Source organism: Muscardinus avellanarius (genome assembly GCF_963383645.1).
Source record: "Muscardinus avellanarius genome assembly, chromosome: 1".
Classification (NCBI taxonomy): domain Eukaryota; kingdom Metazoa; phylum Chordata; class Mammalia; order Rodentia; family Gliridae; genus Muscardinus; species Muscardinus avellanarius.
Window position 1 is genome coordinate 139,385,608 of NC_137786.1, and position 27,425 is coordinate 139,413,032.

At 41.1% G+C, this 27,425-nt stretch overlaps 2 protein-coding genes across 2 annotated transcripts; both read right to left on the minus strand.

The window, feature by feature from the left end:
* Positions 1-4,553: 4,553 nt before the first annotated feature.
* On the minus strand, positions 4,554-5,702 carry LOC308279744 (nicotinamide N-methyltransferase-like; the record flags this gene model as incomplete). Its single annotated transcript, XM_080719901.1, has 2 exons — positions 4,554-5,047; positions 5,678-5,702. 2 exons carry the CDS (start codon positions 5,700-5,702, stop codon positions 4,554-4,556), a joined length of 519 nt encoding a protein of 172 aa, XP_080576027.1.
* A 13,749-nt stretch (positions 5,703-19,451) lies between these two features.
* On the minus strand, positions 19,452-20,680 carry LOC308279629 (nicotinamide N-methyltransferase; the record flags this gene model as incomplete). Its single annotated transcript, XM_080719741.1, has 2 exons — positions 19,452-19,663; positions 20,527-20,680. The coding sequence occupies 2 exons, from the start codon at positions 20,678-20,680 to the stop codon at positions 19,452-19,454; spliced, it is 366 nt and encodes a 121-aa protein (XP_080575867.1).
* Between the last annotated feature and the right edge of the window lie 6,745 nt (positions 20,681-27,425).

Sequence of the window (27,425 nt, forward strand, 5' to 3'; positions counted from 1 at the left end):
AAACAGGAAATAGAAGGGGATGGTGAGTTAAGTGCATAATCTAGTATTTAACATTTTTCATGCTAATCTGGCCAAGAGCCTCTATATGGTTTATTAAAATTAGCATTTTGTGTATAGACCCAAAAGGGGGTCTAATTTTAATGTATATATATCTGTAAAAATAATTATACTTATTTTTGTTAGAGAAAAATGTGCTGAGCTCCCCTTCTCTTTCCCTAGTTGCCTCATAAGTAGAGTGTACAAAAGGAAGCACTGTGGGGAGATTTTTTTTGTTTCGGAAGGCTTATCTGGATTTAAATTCCTTCTTGTGGAAATGTGTAAAGGCAGAGGCTTCAACAAGAGCCGAGTGCGCCCTCTACTGGCGATTTGAGGACCAATGTGGAAGTCGTGTCCCACAACAGAAGACTGCAAAATTACCACTTGCTTAGAAAATACAAACTTGATGATTGCATTCACATAGTTGTTTTTCTTTATTATAATATTTCTTTACACATCATTCTAGCTTAAAAACCGTTTGAGCACCAGATGTGGTGACACATTACAGCCTGCCAGTATTAAGGAGGCTGTTAGAAGGATTGCGGGTTCAAAGCTATCTTTAGCAACTTAGTGAAGCCCTCAGCAACTTAGCAAGACCCTGTTTCAAAAGGAAAAAATAAAATAGGGTTAGGGGTGTAGTTCAGAAGTGGAATGCTCCTGGGTTCAATTCAATTCCCAGTATACAAATAAAATAAAATAAAATTGAGCAAAGCTGAGTTTTGTATGGAAGGAAGTTCTAGCTGTAAGAAAGGCCTGGTTTGTCTTGTTTTGATGGGCTGTGTGAGAAGAGCCGGTACTTTTCTTGACTTTCTACCTTCCTTATAAGGATATTAGGCACATGAGGGCAGAGGCTGAGTTGTTTTCATGATAACATCCTCAGCACCCAACTCCAAGGAATGTAGTAAACATCTATTGAATGAACATGTAGACATGAAGAAGAGTCTGGGTCCAAGGTGCCTATGGTGCTGACTTAGACACAAAGCATATGCAAAACAGGCTTTTGAGGGTCATACTTACTCAGTTGATTAAGAAAATCTGATGATTGTAGCAACATGTCGTGCAATGGCTCTCCTAAAACAAGTTAATAATTTCAAATTTTTTTCTTTTTTTTTCTTTTTTCTTTTGTGGCACTGAAGATTGGACCCAAGGGTGTTCTACCTCTGAGGCACACTGCCAGCCTTATTTTATTTTATTTTTTAAAAGGGTCTCATTAAGTTGTGGAGGGCTTCACTAAGTTGCTGAGGCTGGCCATGAATCTGCGATCCTTCTGTCTCAGTCTCCTAAGTACCTGGATTACAAATATGCACTACCACGCCCTGCTAGGAGCATTCTACTTCTGAACTACATACACCCCAGCCCTTTTTATTTTTTATTTTTTTTTTAAGTAGTCTTGCTAGGTTTCTGAGGGCTACGTTGCTAGGGTTGGCCTTGAACCTGTGATCCTCCTATCTCAGCCTCCCAAGTACTGGGATTATAGGTGCGTGCCACTATGCCCAGGAATATTGCAGTTTTCTAAGATCTATCACATTAACCAGTTATGAAAAGCCCTCACAGATACCTTGTTTGATCTCAATCCAGTTCTGAGGGATGAATGTTAACCCCATTTTCTAGAGGGGTTTCCAAACCCAAGAAAGATGAAATGATGCTCTCACAGCAAATTGTCCCTGGGTCCTGAGCTTTCCCACCTCCTTGTAGTTTCCATAAGATTCACTGGTTGCCTTGTACTCTCCGAGTTGGCTGAGGTTAAAATCAGAGGGACAGTCACAGCTTTTAAAGCTCAACCTAATAAGTCATATCACGGACATCTTTTTTTATTACTCTTGACAGCCAGATGATGGGAATTCCCCAGACGGGGCGCAAGACACCAAATGGGTTAACAACATTTTTAATAGCTTTCTTTTCCCCAGACATTTCCCCAGGATATTGCACATGGACTTACGGTTTCTTGCATCATAAAAGTTTGCTCAGGGTGAGACTGTTGAATGCTGCCCCAGAAAGTGGAACTGAGAAGAACTGAGCTGGGTCAGCAGTCAAAGAGATTTACAAGTTAGGACCAGAGTGACCCCTATTCAGTGTTTGCTCATGACTCGGTTGGTCTGTTTGATTTCAGAGAAAGCAAACGGCAAAACCAGAAGCCAAATGTTTGCTTAGGTCCTGGCTTCACTTGCAGAACAAGCCCGTGAGGCGTCTACTGTTAGGAGGAGCCATTTCACGCCTCTGTACGTGCTGTCCCCAGCCTGCCCTTTCCTTCTGGTGGCCAAACACACCCTTACCCAGCCTGCCAGACCCAGAGCAAATGCCACCCCTGTCAGCACCCTCCCTCCAACACCTCCTGCTTACTCTCTCTCCCAGAGCCCTTCTCTCCTCTCCTGTGTTTTAACTATCTACATGCCAGGCCAGTTTCTCCCAGTGACATGGAGTTCTTTAGAAGGGTGGGGGGTGCTATACCTTTTACCTGTGTCTGAAAGAAAAAATGCTGGCTGTTGAAGACAAGTCTCCGTGGCTTTTATTTTTTTTTTTATCACTACCTTAAGCAATAAATATGTTTTCTCATGACCCAGCAACAGATAATGTGTGTGCAGTTAGACAGACAGATAAGTAGATGATAGATATATGGATATATATTTGTAAAATGGAAACAAAACTTTACAAAATAATACTACATGAAGTGTTACTGTGTGGGATTTGTTTTCTGTTTTTGTTTGGGTTTTTTTTTATACTTTTCTTTTTCTTTCTTTCTTTTTTCTTTTCTTTTCCTTTGGTCCTGGTAATTGAACCCAGGTTTTCTGCCCCTGGGGTGCACCTGTAGGCAAAAAGGTACACCTTTTTATTTTTTATTTTGAAACAGAATTTTGCTAAGTTGTGGAAGGTCTCGCTAAAATAGCTGAGGCTGAGTCTACAACCTGAGATCCTCCTGTCTCTCAAGGACTGGGATTATGGCTGAGTGTCATCACTCCTGAGTTCTGTACTGTATTATTTTTAATATGTCTATTATGGTGCACCAAATTGATTTTATGATACACCAATGAATGGCAACTTTAGGTTTGAAAAATATTAGTGTGCCTGACATTTCACCTCTCATTCCCCTTTACCCCCTTACTTATCCTCTGCTTGTACACACTGAATGCCTTTGAACTTGGGGAGGAAGGAGTTTTGACTGGGGGTGCAGTAGGAAACAGGGTGTGAATAGAGCATAGGGGAAACAATAGTCTGTCTCTCCGTTGGATGGGGCTTGAGCTCCCCAAAGTAGGAATGAGTGTCTAAAACTAACCAGACCATGGGATTCACGGGAACTTTATTAAACTTCAGGCACAAATAAGGCCACTTTAGGGTCTAGGTCTGAGGTGTGCAAACTATTTGAAGATTGAAACACCTTTTCTCTTCTGCTTTGGCAACTAATGTCAAAGATGATTATGATAATAATGATTATAGTTAATACTTATACCCCTGGTCCAAATCCATCTGTGCCCCTGTTTATATGAATAACGTTTAGTAGAACACATGTACACTTTCATTTATGTATTGCCTGTGGCTGTTTCTGCTACAAATTGTGAGGCTGAGTAGCACATTTACTATCTGGCCAGGGAAAAGTTTGCCAGCCCCCGGTGTCACTTGAAGCATGGCTCTGAGGCATCCAAGGCAGAAAATGGGCAGGGGGCAGTATCTTTCTCAAATAGGTCATGCGGACCTCTCCTCAGAATGCTCAGGCTGTGCACATGGACCCACAGTGGTGCAGGCCGAGCAGGAGGGCTGGACAGGTGGGGCCTGCTGCTGCAGGTAGAGTGCTTCCTGCAGAGGCGCCTGCAAGTTCTTGGGCTGTTGCCATGCCTTTAACAATAGGGGCTTTAGAACCGGCTATTTGCATTCTCATGAAAGATACAAAGAGGGTCCTAACTAAATGTCTGCTGGATATTACTTAAATCAGAAAGGAATTGGAAGCCAGGCATGGTGGCTCAGGCTTATCATCCCAGCATTCCAGAGACTGAGACAAGAGGATCTTGGATTGAGGACAGCTTCAGCTACTTAGTGAGACCCTTTGCAACTCAGTGAGATCCTGTTTCAAAACAAAGAATAAAAACTAGCGCTTTTTAGGTACTGGGATTATATGTATGTACCACCATGTGTGGTACCTGGGGCAGGGAAGTCCATCAGTGGCAACAGATGGATGGCAGCTTCTCCAGGAGAAGCAAGGGAAGGAGGCTGGAGGTCCTCTTGAACCTAACAGGGAGGGGCTGCAGTTGCTGATCTCTGCAGGGAAGACACCCGAAGGGGGCCCAGGTGCCTCTGCAGGCAGTGCAACCCTGCAGCCCCGGTGCTCATCAGTGGGTCTCGTGAACTGTGTGGAGCACAGAGTAGGTATTTCCTAAACTCACCACCCCAACCCTGTCCTAGAAAAACCGCAGGCCGCAGCCACCTAGCCTCCACTCAGCATAGTGACCATGGTTAAAACCAAAGCCTGAAGTCACCTGGGCATGTCAGAGGACCTGCTTTAATTGAGACACAAGATGCTGTACAGATCAGCCCAGCTTCCGCCCCACCACGCAAAAAATTCCTTCATTGTTGGCTGTGGTGGAAGAATAGCTTTGAGAGATGACATCAAACTGCTCGATGGTGTAGCCGGCCTCCTTCATGGCAGCCTCTACTGCCTCCCGGCCCAGAGAGAGGCTGGAGAACCTTTGCTCGCCGACCATGTAGTAGCTGCTCTTCAGTGCATCTATAACCACCAGGAATCCACCTGGCTTGAGCAGGCTGCCCAGGTTCCTGAGCGCCGAGCAGTAGGTAGGGAGGTCAGGGCAGGCGGCGTCCAGGCACAGTGTGCTGAGCAGGCAGTCAGCGGGGGGAAGGGGGACGGTGCCCAGAGGCCGGCTCTGAGTCACGTCACACTTCAGCACCTGCTTGACTGCCTGCCTCAACTTCTCCTCCTTCTCCGGCCCCTTGAGCCTGAAAGACACAAACCAACCAGCATCACTGGCTGCCCAATCATGGGGATCCCGGATCTGTTTGGTCAGGGCTGAAAGCGACAATGTGGTCCCCAGCATGCATCCTCAGGGCCATCCCCATTGGGAAAGAAGAAAAGAGGAACTATTTTGATATCTAAATGTGACCATATTCCCTGAGCTGGACAAATCTCTTAATGAGGTGAATAATAACATGGAAATAATAATACAATAACTGGCTATTTCTACAATAGACTGCCCCCATGAAGTTATTGTCCCTCCTCTGCTTCATGATTATTGATCCATTAATTATCACTACTATTCTCACACCTTCTGCCAAGCTATACAAGGAAGTGGCTGTTTGACCCACACATAACAAGTAATAATGGGCTTAAAGTGCTGAAACGTCTTTTAAGCAGATCAATAGGAGGGGTCGTACATAGATATTTTCAAAAACTGTTGATCACCATCCTACAGCTGTGGCCAGGGGGCCTCTGGAGAGAAGGAAAGACTAATCCCTGTTCTCAGGCTCCAAAAAATACTGCAGATAGAGTAGCTTTGCCAGGAATCCAGTTATTTTCTGCCAAATCAATGGAGTTTCTGGAGAGGAAATCAATTAATGGAGAAGAGAGCGCGAGATCAGCAGATGGGCTGGAGTGTTACACTGCTGTGGCTTGGGCTGGAAGTATTCCCTGAAGTCCTACTCGTCCGAGTCCGGGTCTCTGGCATGGTGTTATTGGGAGGTAGTGGAACCCGTAGGAAGTAGAATGTAATGGGTGGTCTTCAGATCACGGGGGACCTGCCCTCAATGGAGATCGTGGGACCTTGGCCTCTTCCTCTTTCTCTCTTTTCCTTCTGGGTCATGAGGCGACTCATTTCAGGTCAACACACAATCCTATCATGATGTGTTGATTTACCACATGGCCTAAAAGCAAAACAAGCCTGTTCTCTTTATGAGTTGGTCATCTCAGGTAATAGTTATAGTAATGGAAAGCTGACTAGCAAGCACGGATCCTCTGTCAACATTGTAGAGGAGGAGAGCAAGGAAAACAACCGATCAAAAGTAAATATACCAATCGAGAGGGGCATGCACATTTATATCACTTCAAAGCTCCCTACAATGCATAAGTACAATGCACTAAGAAAAGTATTTTAAAAAGTCAGGAACTAAGCTAATAAACCATTCATAAGAAGCAAAATAAAGCCGGGCATGGTGGCACACACCTGTAATCCCAGTACTGAGAGGCTGAGACAGGAGGATCACAGGTTCAAGGTCAGCCTCAGCACCTTAGTGAGATCCCTTAGTAACATAGCAAGACCCTGTTTCAAAAGAAAAAGTAAAACAATGCTGGGGGTGTAAGTAGGAGATAGAATGCCTCTGGGTTCAACCTCCAGTACCAAAAAAGAAAAAAAAAGAAAGAAAGAAAGTCAAAAGATAAAGGAAATAAATGTATATAATGCACAAGAGAAACTGAAGAGAGGGAACAGAAAAGAAGAAAGAAACTGCAGAAGACCAGAGAGGTGAGAGAAAGGGAAGAAGCAATGAGGGTATAAGGTGCTCGGCCAGGGCGCCAAGGGTCGGCAATCAATGGGGGGGAGTCCTCCCTGGAGTCCTCGGAGGGAGTCGGCTAGTGAAGCACCAAGGAGCACATCTAGTGTCACACTAAGGGAGCACACAGTCCATCTTTGGACATGGTCACGTGGGCAGCAAGGCTTGATGGAAACAGCAGAGAAGGGCCCAGTGTCAGGCAAGTGAGAGAAACCTCCACTGGAACCCTTTCTGGGCATGAGGAAGAGTCGGTGGTTTAAATAAAACTTGCAGATTTACCTTCAGGAGAATGAATTGAGATAATGGAAATTATTTGTGTGCATTCAATTTAAATGTGTAGTTTAAAATCTTAGGTTTACTGAATACAATCAGTTACTGCAGATGTCCTTTCAGTGTGCTATGATTTTCCATGTAAAAAGCTTAGCCATAAACATATGAAAGAATAGTCAAAGCCGGGCATGGTGGAGCATAATGTAATCCCTGGGAGGCTGAGAAAGGAAGATCACAGGTTGGAGGCCAGCTTCAGAAATTTAGTGAGATCTTGTTTCAAACTAGATAAAAAGGGTCAGGGACATAGCTCAGAGGTAGACTGCCCCTGGGTCCAATCCCCAGTACCAAAAAAGAAAGAAAAGATACTCAATATCATTGACCATCAGAGAAATGCAAAACAAAACCACAAGAGAGGTGGCACATGCCTATAATTCCAGTACTTAGGAGGCTAAGACAGGAGAGAATCATAAATCAAGGCCAGCCTCAACAATTTAATAAGACCCTGTATCAAAATAAAAAATAAAGAGGGACTGGGTTGTAAATCAGAGGAAGAACACTGCTGGGCTCAATTCCTAGTATGGAGAGAGAGAGAGAGAGAGAGAGAGAGAGAGAGAGAGAGAGAGAGAGAGAGAGAGAGAGAGAGAGAGCACATTTCATATCTACTTGAGGTGGCTATTAAAAAAAGTCAGATATTGACAAGGATGTGCAGAAACCAGTACCTGCATTAGCACTGTTGGTGAGAATGTAAAATGGTGCAGCTCCTTTGGAAAATAGTCTGACAGCTCCTCAAAAAGTTTCACTCCAAGGTACATGTACCCAAGAGAAATTAAAAACATACATACACATGAAAATTTAGAAATGAATGTCCGCAAGTAGCTAACAGGTGGACACAAGTTAAAAGTCCATCAGCTTATAAGTAGGTAAATAAAATATGGTACATACATCCAATGAGAATGTTATTTGTCGACAAAATGAAGTTCTGATACAGGCTTACAACATGGACGGACCCTGAAGATATTACACAAAATGAAAGAAGCCAGAACCAAAGGCCACAAAGTATATGATTCCACGTTTATCAAATGTCCAGAAAAGGTAGATCATAGACAGCGAAATCCAACCAGTCATTGCCAGAAGCTGAGGGATTTGAGTGGGTTTGGGGGAAGGGAGCAACCACTAACTGGTCAGGGTCTCTTTTGGAGTTATGAAAATGTTCTAAAATTGATTGTGGCGAGGGTTGCACACCTCTAAAACCCACTGAGTTTCACATTTCAAGGGGATCTATTGGTTGTGTATTATGTGTGATATCGCAATAGGATTGTTTTAGTAAAGAATGAAGAGATGCTCAGCAAGGTGTTGGATTCAGGGAATTCCTAGCAACCACTTAGCTGCTATCTACGTAGGAAATAACAGTTACCCTCGACTGGGTTTCCTGCTCCCTTACCAAGGATAGAAATGGTACTAGAGTAACCACTTTGTCCTGGAATTTTCTGATTATAGCACTGAAAATCTCCTAATCTGGGTTTCTCTTGTAGTCCTGGGGAAACCAGAACAGTTAGTCATACCCAAGGCAGGAAAACCAGTTCCAAAGCTGCCGGTCATCCTTGAAAGAATATGGGTAATTTGATAGAACACTTTAAGAATAATAAGTTATTATCAATGCTATGGAAGCCTGTGAGAAACAGAACTGAGTAGGCAAACAATCTAGAACCGAGCAATTTAAATAACCTATCTGTGCCTTGTGAAAATAAGTCTATAGAAAAGGCTAAAGAATGACGACAACCTGGTGTTCTTTTGGACATGTTTTAAATGGTCCTCTCTGCTGGGAACATCATGCCAATGTGTGTTTAGGCAATTACGTCAGAAGCAGAACAGACCTTTGTGCCCTGTTGTGTATCAAGCGATTTTAAAGACACAAATTGCCACAAAACTGGTACTTGCCAGTCAGAGGAGGATGGGCATTGTTCCCACACAGTGAGACACGCTGCGAAGTCTCGGGAGCGGGCCGCACATGTGCCAATTTGAGAGGGGAGTTGTCAGAAACACCCACTGCTGCAGGTCCTGTGTGTCCTTGGATGGACAACAAACATTGGCGAACTCGGTTGCTAAGGCAACCGTATAAAGACCCTTGGGTTCCTGCGGCCGCCAGCGTATCCGCTGGGAAATGGAGCCACCTGGAGACACAGGCAGCTACCACTCGGCCTCACGCCTAGCTCAAGGCGGGAGGTAATAAACACACTGGAGAAGTGCTATGCTGTTAGAAAGCTAACAGCAGTGTGGCCATTTCTCTCCTTCTAAAGAGCTACTCTTTTCAAATGAACCAATACACACACAAAAGGCAGCTGCTTCTTCTGTAAGTACTTTCTCTAGACAAGCCTCAGGAATGTGGCAGGTAGAAGAATGAAGCGGTAAGGAGGGGACTTCTGAGGAGAACGCTGTGTGAGACCGCCATCCCGTCTCCCAGGTAATTATCCTGAGATCTAGAGGAAGCTCCTTCTGGCATGTTTCAGTGAGGCAGGTGGCAACTACAGTCCCCTGGATATTTATTTCTATTACGACTGACTGCCCTGAGCCCCGTCCCTAGATGTTCCTGTAGGCTCTCCTGAGAGGGAACCATCAACACAGGTTGAGGACATAAAGGCTAAATTAACTTGAATGTCAATATAAGAACTGTAAGAACATGGAAGATTAACTGGCAACTCTTTGGTGTAGTCAGCACTAGAGTCAGGGGGGAGATGTTCTAGGAAGAAAAGTCTAGAAAATAAAAGGCATACCTTCATTTTTTTTTTTTTTTTTTTTTTTTTTAGTACTAGGGGCATTCCAAGTACTAAAAATGCTAGAATCCAAGGGCATTCTAGCATTCTATCTCTAAACTACACCCCAGCTTTTATTTTGTTTATTTACTTTGGTACTGGTGATGAAAACAGGGACAGTCAACCTTCAAGCTGTACTGCCAGCCCTTTTTATTTTGAAACAGGGTCTTGCTAAGTTGTTGAGGCTGGCCTCAAACCTGTGGTCCTCTTGTCTCAGCCTCCTGTCTCAGTACTGGTGTTACCACCACACTCAGCTACATTCACTTACAAATATGTTTTGAACCTCTGTTATGAGTACTAGGTACCGGAGACTCAAGGATGAACAAATGAGAAGCAAATCCTGTCTCCACAGAGATTACAGATAGTAGAGAGAGAAAATTAATACAGTGATAATCCACAAAGATGGAAATTAAACCTGATAAATGCAAAGAAGGGGTAATGGTTCAGATGTAGAATGTCCCTTGAAGAACGCATGTATTGATGTTAAGAAGTGGTATAGTTGAATCATGAGGGTTCACATCTCTTCAGTGCACTAATCCACTGTCATGGACTTATTGATAACCTAGGTAGGTAGAGTATGACAGAAGGGGGTGGGTTATTGGGTGTGGTCTTGAGGACTGTAGATATGTCCATGAACTCCCTTCATAAATTCTTTCTGCTTCCAGATTTCATTATGGGAAAGCAGAAACACTGCACTCCTCTCTCTCTCTGCTTCCCATACCATGCCCTGAGCTCCACAGGCTTTACCCAATCTAACTGAACTCCTGAAATCTCCAGAATTGTGAGCAAATAAATCTTCCTTTCTCAAAGTTGTGGTCATTGCGCTTGGTGGGGGGGGGGGCGTCACAGCAGTGAGAGTGATGACTGAAACAAAAGGGAAGGGACATGAAGGAATGTTGGGATCTTGGCTTGGTCTAGAGTATCAAGAAAAGTTTCTCCAAAAGGGAGTTAGGTCCTGTAATCTTAGCACTGGGGAGGCTGAGACAGGAATGTTGCTGATTTAAGGCCAGTCTCAGATACTTTGTGAGACCCTGTTTCAAAAATTAAAAATAGAGCTGGGCGTGGTGGCACACGCTTGTAATCTCAGCATTTGGAAGGCTGAGACTGGAGGATCGCGGTTCGAGGCCAGCCTCAGCTACTTAGTGAGGCCCTCCACAACTTTGTGAGACCCTGTTTCAAAATAAAGAATAAAAAACAGGGCAAGGGGTGTAGCTTGGAGGTTAAATGCCTCTGGGTTCCATTCCCAGACCCACACACACACAAAAATAAATAAATAAAATAAGGCTAGGGGTGTGGTTCAGAGGCCAAATGCCCCATATTTGATCTCTAGTACCATGTATGTGTGCAAGCACACACATACACACATACAAGAAACCAAAAGGGATCGGGTAAACAGAGACATGGGAGATGTGTATGGGCAATAACTAGGACAAAGAGCAGAGAGGGGAGGAGACATTTCAGGAAGAGGACCCAGAAGTGCAAAGCTTGGTGGAAAGAGATCTGGAGAAGGGTGTGCCAATGTGACTGGACTGTGAGGCACAGGGGTTGGCAGGTGCCCTGGAGGTTTCCATTCATGTCTCTTGGCTCCATTGTTTCTGTGTCTGTGGTGAGGTAGAACATCATGGCAGGGGGCATGATGCATACCATGGTGTCTAGGAAAGAGAGATAGGAATGGGACAAGGACACGCAGGAGCCAGGGACAAGATACAGCCTTCAAGGGCATGGCCTCAGTGGCATACATCCTCCAACAGGGCTCCACCTCCTAGTTTCCATTACTGTCTCATGGCCCATTAAATTGTGAATTCATTAATGGATCGTTCCATCAACCATGTTAGAGCTCTTGAGCTAATTGCCTCCCCAAAGTGTCACCTTTAAACTCTGCCACCCTGGCCACCAAGGCTTTAACACACAAGCTCTGGGGGACATTTTAGATTCAAACCACATGAATTAGGTTGAAAAAAAATTTTTTTTTGTCATGAAAGCCATAGAAAGTCATTTAGGGGTGCAAAATAAGGGAGTGGGCATGATCAGATTTCTATTTTGAGATGATCACAACGTATGCAGAGCAGAAAAGAACTGAGGAGAAGGCAAGATGGAGGTGGGAGCCAGGTAGGAGGAAGTGGAGGGTAGCTAGGACCAGGATGAGGGTAAATATTAGAAGGGAGAAATTAGTTGGGGAGGAATGCATCCAGTGTAATGGATGAAACTTGGTACTAGACGGGCATGAAAGAAGTGGAGGCCTCCAGGCCTTGGGCTTGTCCAAATCATTGCATGATGATGTCATTCAAGAATGCCAGAATTGGAGATTTAGAGCAGACAGCTCTATTTTGGATACATTGAGTTTGAGGCACTTTGAGATATGTGTAGAAATGTCTGTAATTGGAAGGCAATGGCTAGTTGGAGGTTTCTTAGCCCGCCCTGCTTATTTTTCCCAAGAGACAATTCAGGAGAACATCTATTTAAGGGATTGATATCCTCATAAGAGGTGGGAACCTCTTCTAGGTATCACCAAAACAACTATGATCACTATCAAGAACTCAATTTTGAAAAAGAGCATCAATACCTTTTTGTAAGCCATGAAAAGGCAGAGATGCTTTGCAATAGAGGCAGCCTACTAGTTTGCGGAACAAGTTTGGCATAGCTATGAGCAACTGTGGATGATATACAACATCTTTTTAAAGTAGATATGAAATTCTTTGCTTAGAGAGCATATATTTCAGAGAACCGCCACCTCTACAGGCACTCAAGCTTTGTTCTGTCAGTTGCCCTGAGATTAAGTAGAGGAACCACTCTCTAGAGAAGCAACCAGGGGCCTCCAGCCTCTCCAACCCCACCTGGCTGCCTTGCAGGCTAAGAACCACTTAAGAGCACACCTGTTACTCACTCCCACCCACCGGTGAGTCCTGGCACACCTGTGGGAAGCTCTACTCTAGACACTAGCACTTCTTCAACTATAATGTCCATACAATCCCCACAACTCTTGTGAAAATGCAGATTCCAATTCCCTGGGAGCCAATGGGGGGCCCGAGAGGCTGCATTTCTAACATGCTCCTACATGACCTTGAAGCTGCTAGATTGGGGACCACAGGTCTAAACCATATGTTCCAACCACCTAGAGTCTAAATTTACTGTTTCAGGGATTTTTGTCCTTCCTTCCTTTCTTCCTCCCTCCCTCTCTCCTTTCCTTTCCTTTTCCTTCCTTCCTTCCTTTCTCCCTACTTTCCTATATAAGAGATTTACTTAGGGAAGTAGGGAACAGTGTAAAAGAAGGCTGTAATAAAGGACAGTCTAGAGAAAAGGGTTGAGTTACCTTTGGAGAAAAGGGCCACTTCAGGGGTGGAAAATAGCATAGAACCAAGGAGTTATGCTCCAGAGAGAGGGTCTGGAGAGGTCTATTTCTAGGACTGGAAAACAGCACAGAGCTCTTGTTTCTGGGGGAGGGGAGAGAGAGAGAGAGAGAGAGAGAGAGAGAGAGAGAGAGAGAGAGAGAGAGAGAGAGAGAGAATGAGAATCTCTGAGCTACACCCCCAGCTCTATTATTTATTTATTATTTATTTAATTTATGGTACTGGAGATTGAACCAAGGAGCATTCTACCTCTGAGCTACACCCTATTTTTTATTTTTTATTTTGAAACAGGGTCTCACTAAGTTGTGGAGGGCCTCACTAAGAAGCCGAGGCTGTCTGCGAACCTGCCATCCTCCTGTCTCAGCCTCCCACGTACTAGGTTTATACGCGTGTGTCACCACACTCAGCTCCCTATTTTATTTTATTTTTTTCATTTTGAAACAGTCTCAGTAAGGTACAGAGGGCCTCATTAAGTTGCTGAGGCTGGACGTGAACCTGTGATCCTTCTGTCTCAGCCTCCCAAGTACTGGGAATATAAGGGTGCCCCACCACGCCTGGCTTTGCATTCAATCACATTAAGCGGTAAATGTAAGATTAGAATTTCTTAAAAGAAAAGCTCATTTTCCTGTGGTTATCACAGAAGCTGGAGTAGCTGTATCTTAATGTGTGACTTTCTGGCCTAGTAAATGAACAATGCAAGGCAAGAATTTGATACCATTGTCTTACAACTTTCAAGTAGTTGTGAAAATGAGTGACTTCTTAAATGTATGCATCACACTCCAGAGGCACAGGAAGAGGATACAGCTCATATTGTTCTTGGCGGCTGTCAGCACAAGAAATAGGTTCAGATAAAAAAGAAATAATCTCAGGGGAAATAGGTTGTAGGTTGATAGAGGTGCTTGAAGATGCAAGAAAGACATGAGTTAAATGGGATCGCTATCGTTCTTAAACTCATGTCTTAAAGACATGAGTTAAATGGGATCGCTATAGTTGAAGCCACGGGATCCAGCATCAGGATAAGGAAAGGAATGCAGAAACTCACTGCCAAAAATACAGTTCCTCATTTTAAGGGAGTGATTGGGAAGAGAGGGTGTCTCTTCTCAAGAGCCGTTTGTTCTAAGCTGACGATTCTGCGGGAGATAAGTAATGCTTTTAGGATCCTGCTAGATTTCAAGGGTTCATTTTTGAACGAGATGGAAAGGCTTGTGATGGCTAGGGAAATTGAGAACAAAGTTCCAAAAGGCTTCTTGACACATGATTTTGATTTTGGAAAGGTGTGTTGTTTAACAATGTCTAAGAGCTTTTTTAAAAAAAACAAAATTCCCCTGAAATTTAACAAATACTGGTAAATTCCTTATTTATTTAATAATTTTTATGTCATCCAAATCTTCATAACTTTCGTATTTTTCTAGTTAATATCAATTTTATTTTATGGAATCACATACTCATTAAAAAAGAGAAGGATGAAGTTACTTTCATTTTGAAGAATATATCTTCAGTTTGAAAGCTAAGTGTATAAAATACTAACTAGGGATTTAGAGGTTAAAATAGCATATAAAAATAGCCTCTCTTAACTTTTTACTAAATGCCAAGAAAAAGAAATGGAGACATTCTTAGGCAATAGTAAGCAATTGTATGATGTTATTCATATGTAAATGTGACAAAATACATTCCTATATAGGCATGGCCTTTTTTTTTAATTGGTGCACTGTAATCATATATCACACTGGAGTACAAGACTTGAGAGGATATACAAGCACACATCATCCAATCAGCCCTCATCCAGCCCCCATCCCATTCCCTCCCCCTCCCTCGATCCCATGCTTGTTTGGTGATTAACTTTGATACATTTGTTTATGTACCTCCTGGGTTTTAAAGAGGCTCCATTCTCCCCTATTCCATACCCTCTGATTGATCACCTTAGTTGTTTCACTATAGGGCCCTTTCTATAGTTCGACCTCTTCCTATTGCCCCTTTCCTCCTAGTTTTTGCTGCTTAGGGGAAGCATCTGATTTTTATTTTCTGCGATATTTCTCTGTGCATTAGGCATGGGCCTTTTTAAGGGCAACTTATGGACCTTGGTAAAAAAAAATAGACCTACTAAGTTGACTAAAGAATCAGAATTAAAATTCAGTCATATAAAGTGAGTGTGAATTATCTCCAAATAATCATAAATATGATTACAAGCCAAAAGCCAATGTCCCAGTTGATCTTGAAAGAAAATATAAAAATAAAAAAATTTAAATTATACTATTTGAATTTAAACATCTCAGATTTAATAATAAACACTGTGTGTGTGAAGAGAAGTGCCAGAGGGTCTTTAGATATCAACAATTGTTAAATTCCTCATATTAGGAAGAAAAAAAATTACTGATTCTTACCCGATGTTGATAGCTGAGAACACTTATTTACAACAAAGCTGAATTATAAAAAGTGCTAAAAGAAGTCTTTTAGACGAAGAGAAATGATGTTAAACCCAAATCTACACTGGCATGAAGGAATGAAAAACACTAAATGAGACATATGTATATGTATATATACATATATATTCCACAATTATAGTTTGAGATGTTAACATCTCTCTCTCTCTCTGCAATTGATAGAACAAGCAAAAAAATCAATAAGGATGTAGAAAATTTGAAAAATATTGCCATTCTACCCAATTTAATTGGTTTTCATAGGAACTACACTTAAAACTGGACAATAGCCATTCTTTTCAATGTAGAAGGCAGAGAGAATATTTATCAAAATAAACTATGTGCTGGGCCACAAGATAAATCTCTGGCTACAGCAAAATTAAATTAGAAACCAATGATAATAAGACATTTAAAAAATCCCCAAATGTTTGTAAGTTAAACAACACAATTCTAGGTGAGCTGGGCATGGTTTTGCACACCTGTAGTACTTTGGAAGCGGAGACAGGAGAATATCAAGTTTGAGGCCAAACTCAGTAACTTAGTGAGAATTTCAGCAACTTAGCAAGACATAAAAAGGGCTGGGGCAGAATGCCCCTGGGTTAAATTTCCAGTACCAATAAAAAATAAAAATAAAAAAAGAAAGAAAGCAAAACAATAAAAAAACGACGAATGAAACAGAACATTTTAGAATTAGTTTCAAAAGGGACACTGGCAATCTACAAACTCAGTGAATGAAATACCTATCAAAACACCAATGACATTGTTTATGGAATTAGGAAAAACAGTCCTAAAATTTGTATGGACTACACTACACACCAAAACCCTCTACTTAAATAGCCCAAACAATCTTTTTATTTTTTCAATGCTAGGTATTGAACCCAGGGCCTCATGCATGCTAGACAAATACTCTACCATTAGATAACACCCCCCCCCAGCCCTACCAAAGCAATCTTGGGGAAAAAAAAAAGCATGAGGCATTATACTATTTCATTTCAAAACATCTAAAACACTAGCCATCAGAATGACTTAGGGTTGCCTTTAAAACAGATGACTAATGAAACAGAATAGACTATAACTAAACGCATGTATCCACAGCCAACTGATTTCCAACAGGGGTACTAAGAATACACACTAAAGGACACTCTTTTTAATAAATGATGCTGGGAAAATTTGGTATCCATGTGCAGAAGCATGAAACCAGACCCCTATTTCTTACAGATTGCAACAATGATCACAAAATGGATTAAAGACTTAAGTTTAAGATCTGAAACCACAAAACTACTAGAAGAAAAAAATAGGGAAAATGCTTCAGTATGTTAGAATAGAAAATGATTTTTTTTTTGTACTGGGAATGGATCCCAGGGACATTCTACCTCCAAACTACACCCCAGCCCTATTTTTTAATTTTTAATTTAATTTAATTTAATTTAATTTTTTTTTTTTTTTTTTTTTTTTTTTGGTGGTGGTACTGGGGGTGGAACCCAGAGGCTTTCTACCTCCAGGATATACTCCCAGATTTTTTTAATATTTTATTTGGAGACAGGGTCTCACTAAGTTGCTGAGAGCCTCACTAAGTAGCTGAGGTTGGCTTCGAACCTGTGTGATCCTCCTGTCTCAGCCTCCCAAGCGCGGGGATTACAAGCATGCGCCACAACGCCCGGCTAATTTTTAATTTTAAACAGAGTCTCATTAAGTTGCAGAGGGCCTCATAAGTTGCTGAGCCTGGCTATGAACCTGCGATCCTCTTGTCTCAGCCTCCCAAGTACTGGGATTACAAGCATCTGCCACCATACCCAGCAGAAAAGGATTTCTTGGACATAAACTCCAAAGCACAGGAAACAAAAGCAAAAAATAGTAGAATGGGATTCATCAAACTAAAAAAAATCTTTGCAGAGCAAAAGAAACATAATCAGAGAAGAGAAACAATCTACAGAATGGGGGGGACGTATTTGCAAACTATACATCTGATAAGTAGGGCGTTAATATCCAGAATGTATTAGGAACTAAAAAGCTAATAACAAAAAGAAAAAAGAAAGGAAGAAAAGAAAAAATGCATTAAATAATCAAATTTTAAAATAGGCACTAGGTCTAAATAGCCATTTGTGAAGACAGGAATAATGAACAAGTATGAAACATGCCCAACATCACTCATCATCAAGGAAATTCAAACCAAACAGTGAGATATCATCTCACTTCAGTAAAAATAGCTCTTATCAAAAAGATAAAATAAGGAGTACTGCCAAGTATATGAGAAAAAGGGAACCCTTGCATACTATGGGGGAGAATGTAACTTGATACAGCCATTATGAGAAATGGTGTGGGGGTTCCTTGAAAAGTTAAAAATAAAACTACCATATGGCTTAGCAATTCCAGTCATGGGTATGTAATACTCTTGGGAAGGATGACTATTGATAACAAATATGTGCTATGTATTACAAAAGCTAGAAGAAAGAATTTTGACTATTTTCATAATAAAGAAATAATAAATGTTTGAAGAGACAGATGATTAGCCTAATTTGAACAGGATATAATGCACCAAAACATCACATGGCACCCCAATTATTCTGCATAATGTTACGTGTAAGTTAAAAATAAATTTAAGAGTAAAATATACATATTTTCCCATTGTAAATGAAAAGACGAGAACAGAAAGACATTATGTATAATATAAAATACCTGCTAAACATAGGCAAAAGAGAAAAAATATAGGGAAAAGTGGATCTCAGGCATAGGTAAGAGAGAGAAAGAAAGTCATGTGAAAATTAAATCACTGATAAAGGAAGAAAGACAGAAAAAAGAACAGAGAAAATCACAGGAGTAAAAAAAAAGGAGAAAAATATACTTGAGCACATAAGTAGCAGAATAAGGGACACTCTTATTCTCCCCCTCCCTCCCCCTCCCCCTTTTCTTTATTTGCAGTTTGCACAGGAGTCCACAGGGACATGGCTATAAGCATACCGCAAAGATGGGCTTCCCCAGGAGTTGGTGGCCAGCTGGGCAGAGGAGTGGACATTGTAGGTTAACCAGAAAAAGATAGGAAGAACATCAGAACCAGAAAGAGAGTAAGTAAAACACAGACCTGGCCACTTCTGTTCAGAGTACTATTGCCAGTTTCCCAAGTGGGAGAGATCAATAATTGATTTATTTTTTATTTTTTATTTTTTTATTGCTGCATTATATTCATACATCATATTGGGGTAAAAAACTTGTGTGTACACACATGTACACATCACTGATTCAACACCTACCCAATTCCCACCCCATTCCCTCCCCGTCCCTCCTTCCCTTGCTTGGCTTAGTGGTTGACTTCGATACGTTCAAGTACACTGTGTGTTTTAGAGATTTAAACAAGATTCATTTGCATGAGTTTTCTTGTAGATGTGGTGCAAGATTTCAACCATTATCTGTGAGTATGTAAGCTCTAATTTTATGGATAGCAGATAATGAACTCTCTTTATATAATTCCTTTATATTATATTGGTTAAAAAAAAAAAGCTAGTCAGGGGCTGGGAATATAGCCCAGTGGTTTAGCACTTGCCTAGTATAAGGCCTGGGTTTATCTCCAGTATCACAGAAACCAAAAAAAAAAAAAAAAAAAAAAAAAAAACACCACCACCAACGACAACAAAAAACACCTAACGAGCTTTTTGTTGTTTCTGGTGGTGCCAGCATTAGGCACACAGCCAATCCTTTATCTGGATATCCAGCAACAAAATGGCACTGTGGGTAAGCCCTGGCACTCAAAGGCTGCTACCGGTGAGGAGCCCTTTCTTGAATCTGCCCTAAAACTAGGTCACACAGTCATTTATATGTCCTTCCTCTTGGCTCAGTATGTATCTCTTCAACTCTCCTCCTGTGTCTTCTGCTGTTCCCGTGCACACATGCACACTCGCATGTACATGTGCGCGGGCGCACACACACACACCTACGTCTCATCTCTTTCTCTTGTTAACTCTCATTCTCCTTTTGGATATCTAGGTCTCTGTCTTTCTATTTCCCTTTTCAACTTGGATTCTAAAGACAATTCTTGGCTTAGAAAAACACTTGGGTGCCCTCAGAAAGCCAAGAAGCACACATCAGTTGCTTTACCTGTTCCCTTCCAAGTCACACACGTAGGCCACCACTGGAGACCAGTCGAAGGCCCCTGGCTCCTTCCTCAGCCACTTCTCCAGCTCCTGCAGGTTTTGGTCCGTGTAGTCAGTGGCAATGATCTCCTTGAAGGACTCGCACGCAGAGAGGAGCTGGTAGATGGTGGGGCCAGAGCCAATGTCAATCAGCAGGTCCCCCTTCACACCACCTGGTTCCGACAAGGAAAGGGGTCAAGAGTCATATGGCAGTGGACAGAGCTGGGTTAATAGCATCTCCAGTGGGTCTGTGCCAAGATTTCCAAAGACAGACCACCACGCTATTCACGACTCTTCCCACAAAGTCCTTTTTTAAAATATCTTTTCAGTTTTCATTTCCCAATCCAGGGTGGAGGCATATTTTGCTGGACTATTTTAAGGTCTATGAGAAGGAAAAAATATCTACATCTGGTATACAGACCCCTGATCCAGAAAGACTGCTACATAGAGAATGTAAAAGCTATTAAGGAATACTTACAAGGAAAGTTAATTTTTTTTTGGCTTAAAAATTGAGCTTATATAATATCACCCCCCCTAAAAAACACCCCACTCAGTTCTTAATATGTTGGGAGATCTTTACTTCATGAATATTCACAACATTCCTTTCAGTTAAGAACAGAATAAATATTAGACCCTCCCTTTTTTCTTCCCTTCCTTTCCTTCTTTTTCTATCTTTTGAGATGGAATTTCATCATATTGCCCAGGATGCCCTTGACCCTCGATTTCTTAGGATTTCCTCTCATTTCCATTGAGGTTAAATGCCCCCCTCAAGTCACCTAGCAAGTCAATTGAAACTCAAGGACAACTCCCCGTATTGCCTCGGTTTCCCTTTTGCATTACCAAATGAGATACTGACTATAAAAGCACTTGGTAAACTTCCAAAGAGCTAAGCCAACATTAGTTTTTATCCTAGTTAAAGTAAATGGATCATGCCAAAAGGAATGTCAAATAATGATAGTTAAACACAAAGTCAGTCATGTCCTGACTCTCTGATTCACACTGAGATGGGAGAGGCATAGAAAACAGACAAACTTACCTAGGCAGAATATCTTGAAAAGACTTTTCAGAAGATGTCTAAGAATTTGATTTTCTGCCGAGTGTCTAGACCCAAAGCTGTAATATTTGTCTAGGTAATCCCGAGGGTTAAAATGTCTTAGGTAAATGTCCTTGGAAGTGAAGCCAGATTCCATCGTCTCACTTCTGTGCCACTAATCCGCGGGCCTCCTTCCCTCTCTGCAGAAGTCACAAGTCGCCCTGCAGGGTTGCCTTCCTGAGGCCCTGGCTGTCACTCTTATATCATCTCAAAGACAGATGTTTGGTTAAACGCTAACAGAGAAATAGACTGCCAATGTTCTGACGGTTCTAGGAAGTGATGAAACAAATTCCCGGAGAAGGGAGCTCAGGAGATGGGGGGAGTGGCAGAGGGAGGGTCCTTAGAAGATGTATGTGCTCCTCTGCCAAGGGTCAGTGGCCTCAGAAGACTGAAAGACAGGAGGAATTACTCAGGCTTCTGGGGAAATGATTTAACTCAGAGAACCACTGTGTTCAGAGAGAGAGGGTGCATCTCTCTAAAGCACCACCATTCTTCTCATTCTTTCAGGAGTTCCCCCAGGAAAGGGAGTCACAAGGAATGGTTTCAATTTAAGCAGAGAGAGAGAGAGAGAGAGAGAGAGAGAGAGAGAGAGAGAGAGAGAGAGAGAGAGAGAGAGAGAGAAGATAAGAAATGCATTCAGAATTAAGGTATGTTGGCTAAAGAGGACTCTCAGATGAAGTCTGGAAAGAGTAATTACAAGGCACAGAAAACCTGGACAAGGCTTTCTGTAAAGTCCAGGCCATCCCACAGCCCTAACTCCTGCACCCTCATCATCCCTGCTCCTGCACCTGCAGCCTCATCCCCACAACCCCTGCTCAGCCTCTTCGGGCCTCCCACCCCTTTAAGTCAACTCAAACCCTGATAGTTCTTCCAAAGTAAACTTTATGTCTCTACTTCCTTTAAGAATCCCTGAGATTTCCACTCTGGAACTCACACTGCCTTCAAAATTCTTTCATTCCAGCCACCCACTCGATTCTGTGCGATCATATATTTGCTTCTGGTTTTCTCTGTCAGATTTTCTTTCCAAGGTAAATTTTGCATCCCTGATAAACTAAATCACCAGCTCCTTTAGACCAAGGACTATGGCTTAGTTCTTTTTATTCCCTTTCTACATCAAGGGTTGGTCTACCTTGTAAATGTCCAAAACACTGGTCGATTAATTGCCTGTTATCACATTGTACCAAATGCAATTTTACTGAGTACCCACAGTCTTCCATGGGTGAGGAGTCAGCAAGGGCCCTTTGATTACAAGGCACAGAAACTCACTCAAGAATCTCAAGTAAAAAGAGAATTCTTAATAGGAGAATATAGTGGAAAGGAACTGCAGGGTATCTATTTGGGCTTTGTAAAAAACAAACAAACAAACAAACAAACCAATAATCTGTACGCAGCTTATCTTTCTTCTTTTCTATTTCTTCCTGCTTCTCTTTGGAGAGTTAGGGGGCTCTGTTCTCTCAAACTGACTTCTTCTGCTCATTCACTGCACGAGGCTTTATACTAATTCCAAAAGGTGATATCCGCACCTGACCTCGGCATCAGTCACCGACCCTGCCCACTACGTGCTGCTGCTGGTGCTGGTGGTGTGTGCATGTCTGGGAAGACATTTAAAGGAGATCTGTGTAGTATCACTGTTGCCCCTTGCAGGAAGTTAGATAGGGCAGTCTCATTACTGCAACTACTGGATCTTCAAGCCAATCCATAGACCTAAAGATATGTAAAACAAGGTGAGTTTGTGAATGATCCCGAGGTTCTGCTGCAGCAGCTCAGACATTTCCCACTTCTAGCTGCCCTGCTCATAAGGCACAGCAGGAAGCATCTGGAGCTCAAAGCCAAAGGACACAAGTAGCTGTCCTGCTTTGCTACCATTGATATAACCAACAGTCAGGAAAACACTTGCTTGAGACTCATATACCTTGGTGTAGGTGTGCAAAATGGGAATAAGGGTACCTGTTCTACCCATAGTACTGAGAAATTCAAATTATAGCTTCCTTTACATTGAATCATTACTTTGGAAAATGTACCTTGTTGCCACTCATAGGTCAGTTTACCATAGAACTTTAAAAATAGAGGTCATATCCAATAACAAAATGGGCAAACAAACTAAATAGACACTTCACAAAAGAAAAATTCAAATGGCCAATAAATGCATGAAAAAATGCTCAACATCACTGGCAATCAGAGAGGTGCAAATCAAAACTACCCTGAGATTTCACCTAACTCCAACTAGAATGGCAATCATTTAAAACACAAACAACAACAACAACAGATGCTGGTGAGAATGTGGAGAAGTGGAAACTCTAAAACATTGTTGGTGGGATTGCAAATTAGTGCAACCACTTTGGAAAGCAGTATGGAGAATCCTCAGAAGAATGGGAACAAATCTACCATTTGATCCAGCAATACCACTTCTGGGTATCTACCCAAAAGAAAGGAAACGAAACTACCAAACTAATGCATGTGTATCTATGTTCATAGCTGCACAATCCACCATAGCCAAACTATGGAACCAGCCAAGATGTCCATCAACAGATGAATGGATTACAAAACTATGGGATTTTACTCAACCATTAAAAAACCCCTCAATTACATCATTTTCAGGGGAATGGATGGAACTGGAGGAGATTATGGTAAGTGAGATTAGTCAGTCACAAAAAATAAGAAATCAGATGCTTTCCCTAATATGTAAGAGTTAGGGAGAAATGAGTTATAGGAGGAACTCTAGATGAAAAGGGAAGTCCTATAGAGGAGCAAACAAGGCAACCTAAAGGAGGAGAAAGGAGAGGGTAAGATGAAAATCTCTAAAACACACAATGTACTTAAACATATCGAAGTCAACCACTCAGCTGAGCAAGGGAAGGAGGGACGGGGAGGGAATGGGGTGGGAATTGGGTAGGGGTTAAATCAGAGATGTGTACATGTATGTACACACACGTTTTTTGCCCCAATATAATGTATGAATATAATGCACCAGTAAAAATTTAAAAAATAAATAAATTGATAAATGAAAACAAAATAAAATAAAAATAGTGGTTATAAAGCCGGGCGTAGTGGCACATGCTTGTAATTCCACCATTTGGGAGGCCAAAACAGGAGGATTGCTGTTTGGGGCCAGCCTCAGCTACTTAGTGAAGTCCTTTGCAACTCAGTGAGAACCTGTTTCAAAATACAGAACAAAAAATAGGGCTGGAGGTGTAGCTTGGAGGTAGAATGCCCCTGAGTTCCATCCCAGGTACTGGAAAAAAATAGTGGTTATATGCCTTGTATGTAGCCTTGGTCACATAGAGTCCCTTCCTCTCACTTCATTATGATTTTCCCCACCATTTCTAGAAGCTTCCAAGATGCATAGTCAGAATCAGATTTTACTACACATTGGAATCTGCCTCCTTGGCTTCGTATTCGCTCTTCCACGAGCACACATATAAAGAAGACACAGTAGATGAGAAAGGAGGGATGGAGGAAGGAAGGCAAGCATGCTTCCATGCAGTCCGGGTGCTAGGTTCACTGATGGATGCTCTTCCCACGTGGTCTGTTGGCAAAGCATTTGGTTCATTATCCCAGTTATGACCTTGTCAGAAGATAGTTATATAATGTTTAGTGCATAAAAGATCCAGGTAGTGTGACATTCTTTCTCTCCAAACTACTGTGGATTCCAGAGGCTTCTAGATTAACCTTGTGGTAGACTGTGTTATAAGAACCAAAAGTATAAGTGCCAGCATGGCTTATAATTGTTAGAAAAGATTATCCATATTGAAATATCAACTTTTATTAATATTTCAGACTCTCAGGACATAGCCTCTTTCTAAAAGCTACTAAAATGCATATATAAATGTATATTCATATATATATATATATATATGTTGATATATATAAACATACACTTATACAAATGTTGAGATATAAGCTGGTATGGAGACACATGCCTGTAATCCCAGTAACTTGGGAGGCTGAGACAGGAAGATTTTGGGTTCAAAACAAGCCTCAGCAACTTAGTGAGACTGTTTCCAAATAAAAAATAAAATAGGGCTGGGGGTATTGTAGCTCAGAGGTAGAACGCTCCTATCCTCAGCACCACAAACATAAATAAATAAATAAATAAATAAATAAATAAATAAATATTGATAATATATATATATTCATATACATGTATATCAACAGTAGAAGAATTATATGGACCAGCAGTAGAAGAATTTATCAGAATGTTATATGTAATTTAAGAGAGGATTTGGAAATTGGCAGACAGAAAGAATTATACAAAATGAAGCAGAGAGAAAAAGAAATAAAAAAAAGGAAACTTAAGAGATATAGAATATGAAGTAAAGAGGCCTAACATATGTCAAATCATAGTTTCTGAAGGAGAAGAGAGATGGGATGGATCAGAGATATTTTTAAAGATATACAGACCTTTTTCTAGAACTCATGAACAATAGTGTATCAGGTAGAACCCAGTCAGGAGACAGGAATCATACTATTAATTTGAGCTTCAAAAATGGTGTTGGCAAAACTGGTTAACCATATGCAGAAAATTGGAAATTAATCCCACTTTTTCACCCTGTACAAAAGTCAACTCACAATGGATCAAAGACTTGGAAATTAAACCAGAGACTTTGAAGCTCCTTGAAGAGGGCATAGGTCCAACACTGCAACATACAGGCACAGATAAACACTTTCTCAACAAGACCCCAAAGGCACAACAAATTAAAAGAAGAATCAATACGTGGGATTGCATGAAACTGAAGAGCTTCTGTTCAGCAAAGGAAACTATCAAGAACCTCAATCGAGAGCCAACAGAATGGGAGAAGATTTTTGCCACCTACACCACCAATAGAGGACTAATATCTAGAATATACAGAGAACTCAAGAAACTCAACACTAAGAAAAAAAAAGCATCCAATAACAAAATGGGCAAATGAACTAAATAGACACTTCACAAAAGAAGAAATTCAAATGGCCAATAAATGTATGAAAAAATGCTCAACATCACTGGCAATCAGAGAGGTGCAAATCAAAACTACCCTGAGATTTCACCTAACTCCAACTAGAATGGCAATCATTCAAAACACAAACAACAACAACAACAACAGATGCTGATGAGGATGTGGAGAAGTAGGAACTCTAAAACATTGTTGGTGGGATTGCAAATTAGTGCAACCACTTTGGAAAGCAGTATGAAGAATCCTCAGAAGAATGGGAACAAATCTACCATTTGATCCAGCAATACCACTTCTGGGTATCTACCCAAAAGAAAGGAAACGAAACTACCAAACTAATGCATGTGTATCTATGTTCATAGCTGCAGAATTCACCATAGCCAAACTATGGAACCAGCCAAGATGTCTATCAACAGATGAATGGATTACAAAACTATGGGATGTGTACACAGTGGAATTTTACTCAACCATTAAAAAAAAAACCCTCAATTACATAATTTTCAGGGAAATGGATGGAACTGGAGGAGATTATGGTAAGTGAGATTAGTCAGTCACAAAAAATAAGAAATCAGATGCTTTCCCTAATATGTGAGAGTTAGGGAGAAATGAGTCATAGGAGGAACTCTAGATGAAAAGGGAAGAGTCCTATAGAGGAGCAAACAAGGCAACCTAAAGGAGGAGAAAGGAGAGGGTAAGATGAAAATCTCTAAAACACACAATGTACTTAAACATATCGAAGTCAACCACTCAGCTGAGCAAGGGAAGGAGGGACGGGGAGGGAATGGGGTGGGAATTGGGTAGGGGTTAAATCAGAGATGTGTACATGTATGTACACACACGTTTTTTGCCCCAATATAATGTATGAACATAATGCACCAATAAAAAATTTAAAAAAACCTAAAAGTATAAGTGCCAGCATTGCTTATAATTGTTAGAAAAAGATTATCCATATTGAAATATCAACTTTTAATAATATTTCTGACTCTCAGGACACAGCCTCTTTCTAAAAGCTACTAAAATGCATATATATAAATGTATATATATATATATATATCAATGTTGACATATATAAACATACATTGATACAAATGTTGAGAAATTAGCTGGTATGGTGACCCACACCTGTAATCCCAGTAACTTGGGAGGCTGAGACAGGAAGATTGCAGGTTCAAAACAAGCCTCAACAACTTAATGTGACTGTCTCCAAAAAAAAATAAAATAGGGCTGGGGGTATTGTAGCTCAGAGGTAGAACGCTCCTATCCTCAACACAACAAACATAAATAAATAAATAAATAAATATTGATAATATATATATATTCATATACATGTATATCAACAGTAGAAGAATTATATGGACCAGCAGTAGAAGAATTTATCAGAATGTTATATGTAATTTAAGAGAGGATTTGGAAATTGGCAGACAGAAAGAATTATACAAAATGAAGCAGAGAGAAAAAGAAATGAAAAAAAGGAAACTTAAGAGATATAGAATATGAAGTAAAGAGGCCTAACATATGTCAAATCATAGTTTCTGAAGGAGAAGAGAGATGGGATGAATTAGAGACATTTTTTAAAGCTATATAGACCATTTTCTAGAACTCATGAACAATAGTGTATCAGGTAGAACCCAGTCAGGAGACAGGAATCATACTATTAATTTGAGCTTCAAAAATTATGTCATTTTGCAGGGAAATGGATGAAACTGAAGAACATTATGCTAACTGAGATTAGTCAATCACAAAAAAGTGAAAAGTGAAATGTTCTCCCTAATATACAGAAGCTAGGGAGAAAATGTGTCATAGGAGAGACTACAGACAAAGGAGGAGAAACTGGACCAGAGAATGATTTTTTTTGTGTGTGTGGTATTGGGGTTCCTGGAAGCTCTTCTACCTCCGGGCTACACTCCCAGACCT